Raw genomic sequence first — 13368 nt, forward strand, 5'->3', positions numbered from 1 at the left:
AAATTTCCAGATCCTGGTAGACTTCCAATAGATGCAGCTGCTCCTAGTTCAGAAAAAGACAGTCTTCTGGTACCACTGTACCACACCACCTTCCAAACTCAATGCTAAAGTCATCCAGACAGCTGCCACTAGCACAGTCACGAAAGCTATGTTTAGCTTCTAGCCTTTTAACTACCACATTTTATGAGCAGCACCCATTAAAAAGGCTTTAGTTATGTACCTTAACCTTGGAAAAAAAAAAAAACAAACATGGTGAGGAAACATTAGAGCTAGTAAAATGATTCCAATATGTTGCCCCCAACATTAATGTAGTATCTCCACTGAAAGCCCAACTTCTTGATGCATTTTCAAAATCCAACAATTATTTCACATGTAGATGAGACGTGTCTACCCCAATATTAACTGCAGCTACAATACCTGGAGAAACAGTTGAGCTTGCTGAACCAAATAATTTAATCTACCCAACAAGGATTTATGCAGTTTATTTTTTCTCTAGAATGGCTGATGAAGAGACTGAGCCCTCAGAAGATGTTTTTATCTACATATTTCAGTTTGCATGAAACCTCTTCACATACAACCTGTTTTCACTCCTACACAAAGAGGCCAAACAAATTATACCTAAAATCAGATTTTCAGCTTTAGAAGAACAGGTACAAAGGTACTTCCTGCACATAAAATATATGGCTGTCCAGGATGTCAATAATTACAAAACAAATTTTCATATTCATCTTCAATGTCATGAACTCTAACCCATCAACGTAGCTCCAAGTTGAGATAAAATACATCAGTTTTCAAAGTTATCACTAGAACTACAAGAAGGGAGCTTTCCATCTCTCTAAGCTTCCACTTGTCCATGAAGAAACAGGTGACAGAATGGAAAGAGTGTTCTAAAGACCATCATACCAGTCAGAAAGCTTTATCAGAAGCTCAGACCTGGTACTCCCTCATTTGAGCAGGATTTCCTGTGCACATATTTCAAGTGCTCCCTATCATTTAGTTTAACTCTGCAAATCAACATTCCAGAAACACATTTAAAATTAACCTGTGTCAGGGAAAAAACACAAACAAATGGATACTGTAGCACTAGTAACTATACTTCGTAAACAGCTTTCACTCTACAATTTAAAGAGCACTTAAAATCAAGGAAAAGTGTTAACAGGGATTTCCAAAGAAAGATATTGGAACAAAATAGCTGAAAAATCATCGGAAGATAAGAAAGGCAAGAGAAAAAATTACTTCTAAATAGCATGACACCATACCCAACTTAAACACCTACCAAAAATGGAATCTCTTGTGCTGACCAGGTAAAGTGAAACCTTGCTACAAGCAAGCAAAATCAATTCAAGCTATTTACCACTAACAAAAACGTGTATACACTATAATTACCTTGTATTAAGTATATTAATCTCAACACTAAGACTTCTGAAATGTCCTGAATTATCTTGTCAATATCTAATTAAAGTCACACATAGAGCTTGGCCTAACAAAAACCATGATCTCGCCTTAAAATCAAGTGTGCCTAAAATACCTAACATCCATCATTATCAACTGGTAGCAATCCTCTCCCCACCCTCTGGGGGAAAAAAAAAAAAAAAAGATTATTTTATTGCAACATAAGTTTCAAAAACATACGCTAAGCTGTTGGTAAAATTGAGGCTGTACAAGCTTGTACATAACCTGGACATACTTAAGCGTAAGCCAGATCATCATCATCAGAGACAATATCAACCTCAATCAAAGCACTAGAAATACAACCATTACTGGTCATAAGACTGATTAAATGAAACATGGGGAATCAGGAAGAAAGCATTATTAAAATCTGCAGCCTTAGTGACAACTTGGCGTAAGTGGGTTGACTTTGAACCCTCTTTCAACTTCTACCTTTCATTCAAGACAGCTCCATCCATGCAGGAGGCCAAACTGGGCAAGGAACAACAGAACAGGGACATCTAAGGCTGCCAGTATATTTATTCAAATATGGGTTACAAAAGTCAAGTCAGACAACTCCATAGAACATGACCAATTTCAAGCATGTCTACAAACCAATTAGAGTAGCATACCAAGGGGTGGGAAGGAAAAAAAAAGGCAGCTTATGTTCTGAGTTCAAGAATCATTCCTGTTTGAACCCAGCTGGACTTCCAATCCTATATAGTCAGACAAGTACCTAGTAACTAATGAAAGATGTAAGACTTTGTTTGTTCTGAAGGAGGCCACATCTGGGAAAATATTTAAGTTGGAAGTTTGGCATATGTGTCAGAAACAAGAGCTATCCTCTTGTTACTACATTGTTTCAAGCCAGAATACAGAACATCCACAAGAAGAAACCTGAGGGTGGGGAGATGTTGTTTGTCTATTACTAGTATTCCTCAAGTCCACCATTCAGTTATTTTGAAATCTTCTCATCTGAGTGAACTTCTACTCAAGCTGTATTTAACAGGGGAATTCTGGTTACAGGAAAAAAAAAAACCCTCAATCACAAGTTAACTCTTTCTATACAAGACTGTTTGAAGACGATTTCCGCTCTTCAGATTTTAACAAGCTCCTTCGATCGTGCATTACAAATATTCAAAATACACAAAAAAAAGTTGGCTGAGCTGAGATGCATTTTTGTTATCTCAATGAATAGCCCTGGAAGCATCTTAAAGTGGCAATATCTCATTTTCAAGGAAAAAATCCCAATCATTGTTAAGACGGGTAGATAGCTTTGGGAAGTCACCATAAAGACAATACACTTGTAATTTTCATGTGCTTATGCTCTCAGGCTTTCATTATAGCATATATACAAGAACTTTCACATAGCTCAATTATTCAAGTTCCATAAAAGCACTTGGAATAACATCAGTGTTATTTGATAACTAAAAAAAGCAACTGAAGTGCTTCAGGTACATCCTGTGAAATTTGCCGTAAGGCATGGAAGCATTAAGAAAGCATTCAAAATATCAGCTGTGAGTCCTCAAGTTTGAGGACCAGATAAACTGGCTCCTGAAAAGCACTCCGGAGCATACCCTTAGATATATCACAACTTCTCTCCTTCAAAGAGCCTAAAAAAGGAGCAAATACAAGTCATGGTTTCCTTCTGCTGCTCAACACTGATGGCTGACTTTAAACTACAACTTAAAGAAATTCTACCTCCATGTTATGAAACATCTTTTGACACTGAAGCAAAATTTGAGATGGTATGGTTTTCCTCAGAGAGCAACAATAGTCTGAAAGACAAGCCTCCATTATCAAAAACCCTATGCTGTTCTTGGGTTGTTGTATGTTGGGTTGGTTATTTTTGTTGGTTGGCTTGTTGGATAAAGATAGAAGTTGTTTATTTGCTGTTTGTTTGGTTTTGATTTTAAAAAGTATTTCCATTCTTTTCCACTGCTCTTTTTAGGGAAGCATTGGCTTACGCGCTGATCCCCATGATCTCAGAAGACTCTTCGCTCACAGTGGATGAAAAGCCCTGGCTTTGGCTTATTCATGATCATTAGCCTCCAATTCCTCCTAATTTTATAATGCAGCACACTACAAGTAGACCAGCAGCGTATGCAGGACAAGAAGTACAGTGGCAATACTAAATAACTTTATTACTTTAGGGCAGGAACAACACTGTCGGTCTTTTCTGTGGCACAGACTATCTTCTTATGAAGCACAGCCAGAATCCTGTTGTCCTACTGGCAAATACAAGCCACCACCAGAGCAATGTCAGAGCTTTCTAATACGTACAAATATATGCCTTCCACAACCAGACATGAGAATTTCACAAGGCAGCAACAACACCAGGAACTTGACTCAATATTGTCTTATCTTCAGGCACCAGACTGCTTGCTTCACGTGCAACTGCTACAGGCCAAACCAGAGAGCAAAACCACTGGACATGGAACCATGGGTGACATCAGGCTGTTGCTATCTTACCCTTTTGTGCAGAACCCCTTACTTTCCTGATAGCAAAAAGAATTTGATAACTTTCTTGGCACACGTGAGATTTGTCTGAGTAGTTGCTCTTGTAGCCATATCTTGCATTACCAACAAAAACAGTCAGATCTGCTTCAAAATCAAGCCGACCAGTTTTGTGCATTAGTAGTCCTTAAAATGCTGCAGACCACTGAGGTCCCTCGTTCTACACTTGCCTTCACACATTGAAGAATGCATGCAAGAGATGAGGTGGCACTTGATATCTTCTTCTACTGATGGTAACATTAAGAGTCAACTCTTCCACAAAACATTAGAAGACAACCTGACACTGGTCATCAGCTGATCAAAATGAAGAGATGCCAAACGTGGTTCATGTTTCTTCTCCAAGACACTTTGGCCAAAGCAAGCTCTTTCTTTAAGCTCTTCTGTTTATGACACAACAATATTGTTGTGTTTTGTGTTTTTTTTTTTCCAACAGGCACGTCTCAGGTGGATGCTTAACCATGTTAAGCACCCGTTCCCAGTGGCACTTCTCATTTTCTAGATATGCATTCAGAAGCAATAAATTTTAAAGTCGGTGAAATTTTGTCTCTTCCCGGGAGATTTTGTATCGGGGACCCTACAGTGAAAAAAGTCACAGCTACTTCAAAAAGCCCATCTGAAGATTCTCATAATCCTGCTTGAAATGTATTTCCACAAGACATTCAGGCATGAATGAAATGAGATGCTGTGGAAAGACGACAGCCATGACAGCCAACGGAAACACAAGGTTCCTCCAAATGGAGACAGATGCAGATGCAAAAGTAAGGCAGACCTAGAGGCTATGCCCTCCTTCCCCCCATCGCGTTCCTCTCAAGAGACCTGCGCCGTCCAGTTCCCGTCTAAAACCGCAGACCGTCTACGTTAAAGACGCAGCTCTGCTTCGGGGCGTCCGGACGACTGAGCCGCAGAGCCGCTCACGAAGGCGCCCCGGGCTCCGCGCTCTGCTCCTCCGGGCCTCGGCCGCCCGCAGCCGCACTTACCTGCCCCGGGGCGCCGCAGCGCGGTTGAGGCGCGGCCTCCAACGGGCTGCACCGCGAGCCCGCCCCGCCGCCGCCCTGCCGGCGGCCCCGCGCCTGCCGCCGCGACGGCGAGGCGGCAGCTGAGGCCCATGGCGGCGCAGCCCGGTACTCACGAGTTGGTGTGCAGGTACTCGAAGGTGAGCTGCGCCCGGTTCAGGCTGCTGTAATTGACACACGACATGGCGGCGGCCGTGCCCGGGCCGCGCTCCGCGTGCCCTCGAGGCCTCCCCGCCCGCCACCACCCCCCACCCCCCCCACGCCGGTCACCGCCCTCGCCGGGAGGCCGGCGCCATGCGCACGGACCCCGCAGGGCCGCGGCCACCGGCTGACGGTACCGGGGCACCGCTCCCCGCCCCGCCGCCCCCGCTTTGTCTCCGCCGCGGTCACGACCGCGCCCCTCCGCCGCCGCCGCCGCCGCCGCCCGCAGCCACCCCCCCGCGGGGCGGGGCCGGCGCGCTCCCCGCCCTTTGGGCAGGCCGCGGCGCGTGACGAAGGAGCCATGGCGCGGGCCGCCGCGGCTTCCTCACGGCCGCGTGACGGGCGGCATCGGCCAGTGAGAGGCGCGGGCGCGGGGCGGGCGGCGCGGGGGCGGGCGTGTGCGGCCCCGGCCCCGGCCCCGGCCCCGGCCCCGGCCCCGGCCGTGTTCCCGTGGCGGCCCGGCTGCCGGCCCGGCCTCTGGCCGAGCGCTTCCGCCGCCTCGCGCCGGGAGCAGGGAGCGCCTCGCGGGGATCGGCAGCAGCCGCTGCGGCCTGCCTGAAGGGCGGGCGCGCTTCGGCGGCTGCCCGGTGCCGGGACCCGCGGCTCGCGGCAACCCCGCCGGGACGGTGGGCGAACGACGGCGGCGGGGCCGGCCTCGGCGCCTCTGTCGTCCCCGGGGAAGGCGCTGCGGCCGCCAGCCTCGGGCGTATGGGCGAGGGCACCGGCACGCAGCAGGAGGAGCCTCCCCCGGTGTCACGGGCGCGGCGGCGGGGGGCAGCGGGGCCCCCGGCAGAGCCGCGCGGCGGGACGGAGCCACACCACAGCCGAAACCGGGCCTGGAGACCGCCGGCTTCCGGCTTCCTGCACGGCCGGTGCTTAGACTGACACCGCGACTTGGTTTTCCTGCCGGTGGCTGCTCTCGCTGCTGCTGAAAGCTCTGGAAAGACATGAAGGAGAAGCAGCTAAATTTCTCCGTGCTTCTTAAAATACCTTAATAGAGAGGGTATGTAAACTCATGAGTGTTCTTGTTGCATTCCTGTGCCTTTGGTTCGTCTTGAAACCTAAAGCGACAGAGCAAAGTTGTGCTGCCTTCCTTGTGTCCTACGGACATGTTGTTCCTCTCTAAATCACAGGCAGAAAACAAGAATCCTGAAGGCCTGAATTACATTGCTGAATACTTGGGTTGCCCAATGGAAAAACATATCGAATTCTTCTGAAATGAACTTTGAAATGGGATGTCTGCATCTGTGTCTTGGATAATAGGAATCTGGACAATCCAAAGGTCCAAAACTTGAAGGAATTCAGTCTACAGAAACTGGGGTGGAGCAAACTGCATTGGAGCAAGACACTGAAAAGTTAGATCTAATTATCTATTAAGCTTAAAAGATGAATGGCTAAAATGTTTGAGTTGCTTGTCTCCCATTTTGTTTGCAACACCTTCTGGTCTGTGTGTTTGTGTGCAATGTGTCCCCTGACACATCTCCAGTCCAGAGCTGACGATTCTGCAGCTTTTACTTGAGAACTTTGCTTCCCAGCATAGGATTTAGTTCTGTTCATCCTCAACTCAATCAGTTCAAATCTAAATACTCCTTCAAGTCCACGAGTCCTGTTATTACCGCTGAGGCGGATTGCGCTCTGTATGCATGTGTATAGTGACTTTTTGATGACTGCATACATATGTGCAGTGATTCTTTTAGGCCTTCTATTTGAAAAGCTGTGCGTGGCAGAACATCAGAGCCACATGAATGCATTAGGAAAATTATTGGCAATAACAGTGTTTAGGTGTCCGTAAGTTTATGACAGGAAGTATCTGCTTGGGTCTTCTAAAGATTGTAGCACTATCTGTCGTACTCAGCTTTCATTGCATCATAACGCACTCAATATGAGAAGCAGATAGTCAAAAGCAATGCAAACCCAATCAACATAAGGGCAAAGTAGATATCCAAATACATGTCACTAAGGAGCATGAATCTAAAACTTGTGTGTCCTGTCAGCCTTGCCCTCTTTGGTACTCAGGATATCCCCTCTTTTCCTAACAGGAACTTTGTGGCAGTCTTATCATCTTACGTTTGGGGAAGAACAACATTCCTTTCCTGACAACAGAGAGCTTAGCAGCTTCAAGAGAGTGTTGTGTCAGTCTGCAACAGCGCAGTTGGATGCCTTAATTGATGCTGCTGTGGAATCCCAGGACTGGGTTGGATGCCAGTCCTTTCCACCTGGCCCATGGGAGAAGACCAGCACATTGCAGTTCCATTTTATTTCGTCAATCCTCGGCAGGAAATTACTCTTTTCCATCCCACCAATTGGTGGTGTTGACTTCCAAGTCATTTTCATTTTCTCCGACAAAAAAGAAATCAAAAATTCATTTTTACTTTTTCTGTAGCTGCTCTGAAGTAGATTTCAGATATGTTTCTGTCTTCTACTCTTCGGCTTCTCTTGCCAAAGTCTATAAAGGATTATATTGTTGTTTGCTAGCCCTCTGAGCTGCCAGACATCCAAGGAAGAATGAAATTACCTTTGGCAAAACAACACTGGGTTGCACCACAGCTCTGATTTGGCCACAACGTAGCTATTCTTTGATGGGCAGCCTTTCTGTCAGTGAATGGAGAGATGATGCACTCTTTTTGCCTGTGCGCCACTGCTGCAAACTGTTCAGTTCCTTTGCTTGTGAAATGGAAGTCTTCCCATTGCAAATTCACTTATATCCTTTTCTGGGCGTGACTTTTATCTCAGCAACTGCCTCTCCAAACTTTTAGTAGTTCTAGGTCTCTCTGTTACATTAGTTTTGACAAACAGTTTTCCTTTTTTTTCCATCTGCCATCAGCACCATTTTCTTGAGTTCCTGTTCAGCACATGGGTGTGTCTGCAGACATCTTACACCAATAGGCAGAACGAATCTGGCATCTTCCATCACTTTATTTTCCTCAGATGTGACAAAGTCATACACCCCCTCACTTTTGAGGGGCTATTCAGTTGCAGTAGAAAGCAACAGCTTGCTATGATGCACACGACTATCCTGATAAATGACCTGCAGAATGGTGGTTCAGCCAGCCAGTGCAGGCTGGGGCTTGAGGCAAACTGTCCTGCTCTTCTTTAACCTGTATTTGAGTTTCTCACACAGAGCTGAATTTGGACATCTCAGTCTGTACAGCTTTCCTACTCTGAAGTAATCCCCAAATCCCCTTGGAAAACTAGTCTTTTGAATCCACGCTGGTCAAAATTTGTGTTCCTGGGTTCAGTGAGAGTTCCCATGGAGTCCTGCATAGTGTTTGTTCCGTAGCCTGGTGTAGGATTTGCAAAGCCTCTTCCCGCTAGTCTGGGTCATAGCCAGAGGTACTTGGCTATGTTCAACAACAGGTCAGTTGTGTGGCCCCTGTCCTGAAAAGTGGAGGTAACTGCTTGTAATACCTGCATAGGCCTTGAATCAACAGTTATTCTTTGTCTTCTCTAGTTTTTGAGAAACTTGACTTACAAGCCAGTACCCCAGGAGTGAGTTGCTATAGTGGTGAGCACTATGGCCTGCACCAGACAAGTGTCATGAGTGCAACAAAGTATCTTTTCCACACTTATTTGAAGTTTCCAAAGCTAGTTAATGGCTTTATTCTGTGCATATGGACACAAAGAAACATAAACTTTTGCACTAAATAAATGTGTTTTTCCCTGTTGGAGTAGTACCTGCAGTGATTGTACTGGAAAATAAACCTGGGAACCTCACCAGTGATCCTCAGTGACTTACCGGTCCTTCCTTTATCTTTCCTTTCTCTGGAAAGAAAAAATAGCATCTAACACTGTCTCTGTGTGCAAAGTCTTCTGTATACATTGTGACAAAAGCTGCTGAAGTTCTCATCCATGTTGTTTTTGCACTGAGTGTTCACTTTCAGTGCACTTCTTCTGCCATTACAGGACCCAATAACCTAACTTGCATGGATCCCTTTTCTATTGCCCTGAATTTATAGAAGGAATTTCAAAGTATCTTACCTTAATGGGCTGTGAAACATCTTGTGGACTCGCAGCTTTTTGTTCTTTTGTGTTGTGAGGCACACTGGCTCTGCTCCATGATTCACCCTGATTACCTTCTGTTACAGATGGAAATTCTCCCTGCCATGAAATATGCTACTCTCAAAACAGGATGAGATATTCTTCGTTAAATGGAACATGATTGTTTCACTCAAAGAGAGGAGCTACATTATTCAAACCGTTCTGACTTTTCCTGGACATGAGTTGAATCTCAGGATCAACCTAAGACAATGCAAGAACACAAGCCATGAAGTCAGGAATTTAGATAAAAGCAAGTGTCTTACCTCTAGTGTTTTTTTTTCTTAGCAAGGAGTTCTGCCTTATGGGATCTGGAGTAGACACACTTCTTGTATTCATAATAACATTCGTCCTGTCTCTCTGTTGTTCGAGTCAAGTAGCAGAACAATTGGCTGACTAATTCAAAGTAGACATGGATTGAGACCTCTCTTCATGGATGACTCTTTTTCTCATTTGTGGGGAGACATAGCTCCTGGCTTTCTACTTTCTGGAACAGTCATTTAATGAGCAGTCAGCGAGTCAGTCCTTACAAGACATGCAGACCAAAATGTTCAGATGCATCTACCTAAACGTGTATGGGAGGCGCTGACCTGAAAGTCCAACATCCTTTTCCATAGTGCCAAATGTCAACCTCGTGCTTGCCTGTCTCATGGGAAAGTCACACCATGGATTTAAATTAATTATTTCAATCTAGATACTATTCTCAATAAGACACTGGCTGTCAGAAGTGACTTTGTAAATTAGCTTGCAGAAGACTGGAAAGGGAAGGAATAGATGAGAACAAGGAGACATCCTGAAGGAAGAACCAGGAAATTGTCAGCAGAATGTCTGGATGTTGAGGATCCTCCTTCTGCACCAGTCAGGATTCCCCCATCCTGAGTCTATCTTTCCCTAATGAACTAAGCAAAGGAAGAAATTAACAGACGAGAAAAAAAAATTACAAAATGTCAGTATACCACTTCTTCACCACTTTGGGCTTAAAACAGAAAATGTTCTGTGCCTTTTTGAGAATGATGTACAGAAGAGCCCACAAGAAGCTAGTAGATGTGGAACAGTAGTGGAGTCTTAAAAGAATTTAGCTGACAAACTTGGAAGGGTTATGAATGGCATGAACTGATCAGAGATGTACAGTTTGGCCAAGTTGCATGGTTTCCCCCAGGAATTATGGGAAGGATCCAAGCCTGAAGGCTTCTTTCCTTCTAAACTGATTGCATGACATTTTAGTGGCCTCTACCAAGATGAGAAGGCTTGCAGGCTTCTTAACAACATGACTAATGAGCAGAATTTATTTTGTTCGTGAATAAATATTTTTTTCTATCTCATTATTTGAAAAGTGTGGACTGTGTTATCTGTTCAGTTCAGCGTTTTCTTAAACCATTCCAATGGACTTGTCTAACATGAGCGCAGCTCAAATTATTTCAGTTTGGCAAACTTGCAAGCAACTGAAACCATGATCTTGTAGTGATCACAAAACTACTGGTGATCTTGTAGCTTAGGGAAATCTCAGGTGTAGGTGTCTCTTAGAAGTATCAACCAGGTGGATGGGGCTGTGATACAAATGAAAAGCTGAACAGCCAAATGATCACATCTGGAAGAGAACACAGCTGGGAAATTCTAGCGAGGGAGGAAGGCTCCATAGGCTCTTCCTATAAAAACATCTCTCAGTGACTGTCAATAGAGAACTGCTCCTCTGTCCTATGAATACTACCGTGTGTTAAACGTCTTTTATCGTCTCCAAAGGCATTCATCTACCTTAACTTTAGATGCAGGCAGATACAGTACCCCAGAACTCTAAAATGCCTTTCTGCATCATGTGAAGTTGACATCAAAGAAAACAGGCCCGTCTGCTTTGGTGGCAGAGGATGAGAGGAGCTACACAGATGCATAGCATCTTGCCTGCTGTACAACTGCATGACGCGGCTGCAGGAAGCTGATCAATGTGACAATTACAAGCACGTTGGCAAGAGATGGTATATGAAGCAAAAGCACTGTAGCAGCTAACAGACTTGTAGTGAAAAGCAGACAGTCCTGCTGTCAGTGCACACCTCCAAAGACACTCCCTAACCTGAGCAGGGACTGTTGGGGAAGCTGGAGGTTCTCAAGAGACAAAAGAAAATGGAAGCTGTGTGGTGTGGCATTTTTTTCAGCAACTTCACCATGAAGTTATTTGTTCTTGTCACTCAGATCTGCCATCCAGACATAGTTATTTTAATTAAAAGGAAGCAGCTCAGTAGAGGTTGCACCAGCATAGTGTGATCATCTCATGTGACAACTTGACCAGTCCTCAGTAGTCCTGTAATCCCATCAGTGTCTAATCTGGAGGCTGTGTGGAGATGTTGCCATGCTTGTTCAGTACGTCCTGAGCTCTTGTTCTTCTTGGAGTCTGTCTGTCTTTAGTCTGAGCTAATGATTGAGATAGTACATGTTCTTTTCTGACATGAGCCTAAATATTTCAAAAATCCTGCCTTTGCTCTGTAAAGGCAGCTTTGCCTGTGTGCCTCTCCCAAATGATTTCTCTGTCATATCTCCACCTAACCTGACCTGACTGGGAAGAGCAAAATATCCATGGGCTCACAAGGAGCACGGTAGTGACGTGTTTCCTACAGTCATGAGGGGGCAGTGGGTATGTGAAAAGCCAATGAAAAGACGATGTCTCTGATCTGAACTGAAAGTTAACTCAGATGCTGCAGCAGGCATGTCAGCAGTTGAAACATAGTGTTAATGACAAGTGTGACGTTGTGGGCAGGCAGACAGCCCTGGGCTGAGATTAACTGGAGGGATAGCAGTGAAAGAAACCACCAGGAACTGCAGAAAGTGGAGAGCCTAATGTGGGGCCAGCCCTGACCTGGAGCTAAGATGATGGAGGGAGCAACAACCAGACAGAAGTGTGAGAGGTAGTGTCAGACCTCCCCTGGGTGGAGAGTGAGGGTGGGTGCTGGCTTAGGGATCATTCAGCAAAGCTATTACTAATTAAGGGCTAATTACTAATTAAGGGCTAGGGGGATCAGGTAAGGGGAAGAGGCCTTTTCTCACTCTCTACACATTCATGACCATTGGAGCTGTAGTTAGTGGTGCTGCCATAGGCCCACGAGGATGCCCAGGGCTCCTATCTGCACTGGAGCAGAGTCAGTGGTGTAGCCAAGAGCCAGGAGAAGCTATGGTCAAATACATGCAACCACCTTATTGTGGTGTCGATATGCGGGCTGCACTACACAACTGACACAGGGCTGGTCAGATCCCCGTTGCTTGTCTGCACATGGACAATACGATAACCAGTCTTCCAGGTTTATGGAACTGTGTCTCTGCAGCACATGCAGGTATTTGGCTCAAATGTGGAGGTATGCCTTGCCAGGAGGAGCACCACCATTCCCAGATGCGTGCCACTACACCTCTCAGTGCATCTCCGTGCCACCAGCAGTCATCCCAACTCCAAACCCTACATGGGAAAGCTGCCTGAAAAATGGGAGAAAATTTTTGCATCAGGAATGACTCAGGACTTTGGTATATTGCATTCTTAAATATTTATTTCAGTGATCTTATAAATGTTTTATTTGAAGAAAAATACTGTAATTGGCCAATATTCCACAAAATATAAATATTTTGCTCTAAAACAGTACTTCCTTCCCCTGCTTGCAAAGATTTTGTTCTTTGCTGATTATACAGTTCAAGCTCTGTGCATGACAAGGGCTTTTCCCCATGCTACAGTCTGTTTACATGTGAATGAAGTCTTAATCCAAGCACTGTAATAGCAAGGGGGAGAAAAAAGGATTTATCCTTGGTTAATCTTCAAAAATAGCTTTTCATCTGACAGTCTTTTCCGCTGAGAAAATTTGCGTGTGGGAACAGGCTAGGAAAATTGAGCGGGAAAGACAGACATCCCTGTAACACCTGCAATGGCTGTGCAGAGAAGGGGGGACACTTGTCAGGAACAGGAGCCGTGCAAGAGAGGCCACTCGTGCAACACAAGGGGTGCTGGGGAGCAGGCAGTGTGGAGTGTGCGGCATGTCTTGGGCTTGTCCCTACGAGCTCCTCCTTAACAAAGTTGGTGGAGGGACTTGCCTTCTCTCTGGTGTCACTGTTTTTTTAGCACTTGAAGAGTTGCTAGCATGCTGGATGGTTCCTCCTGTGGATCAATGTCCTACCCTATACTCAGGGCTTCTCTGTGTGCTGATTT

At 45.3% G+C, this 13368-nt stretch overlaps 1 protein-coding gene and 1 long non-coding RNA gene across 3 annotated transcripts in view; one reads left to right on the top strand and one right to left on the bottom strand.

Annotated features, from left to right (window-relative positions):
• MORC2 (MORC family CW-type zinc finger 2) overlaps positions 1–5333 on the bottom strand; it is a 51436-nt gene extending 46103 nt beyond the window's left edge. Inside the window, exon 1 of one of the 2 annotated variants that reach the window (XM_040577287.1) lies at positions 5075–5333. In XM_040577287.1, coding sequence (XP_040433221.1) covers positions 5075–5142 — 68 coding nt within the window. In that variant the 5' untranslated portion in view covers positions 5143–5333. Of the gene's footprint in view, positions 1–3129; positions 4903–5074 lie in introns of those variants that run through there. The other variant, XM_040577288.1, reaches the window with a different exon arrangement.
• Positions 5334–5576: 243 nt separating this feature from the next.
• LOC121079693 lies at positions 5577–10516 on the top strand. Its single transcript, XR_005825137.1, has 2 exons — positions 5577–6514; positions 9245–10516. It is a non-coding gene; the product is annotated as an uncharacterized LOC121079693 (long non-coding RNA).
• Positions 10517–13368: the final 2852 nt, after the last annotated feature.

Source organism: Cygnus olor, chromosome 17 (assembly GCF_009769625.2).
Source record: "Cygnus olor isolate bCygOlo1 chromosome 17, bCygOlo1.pri.v2, whole genome shotgun sequence".
NCBI classification, from domain to species: Eukaryota; Metazoa; Chordata; class Aves; order Anseriformes; family Anatidae; genus Cygnus; species Cygnus olor.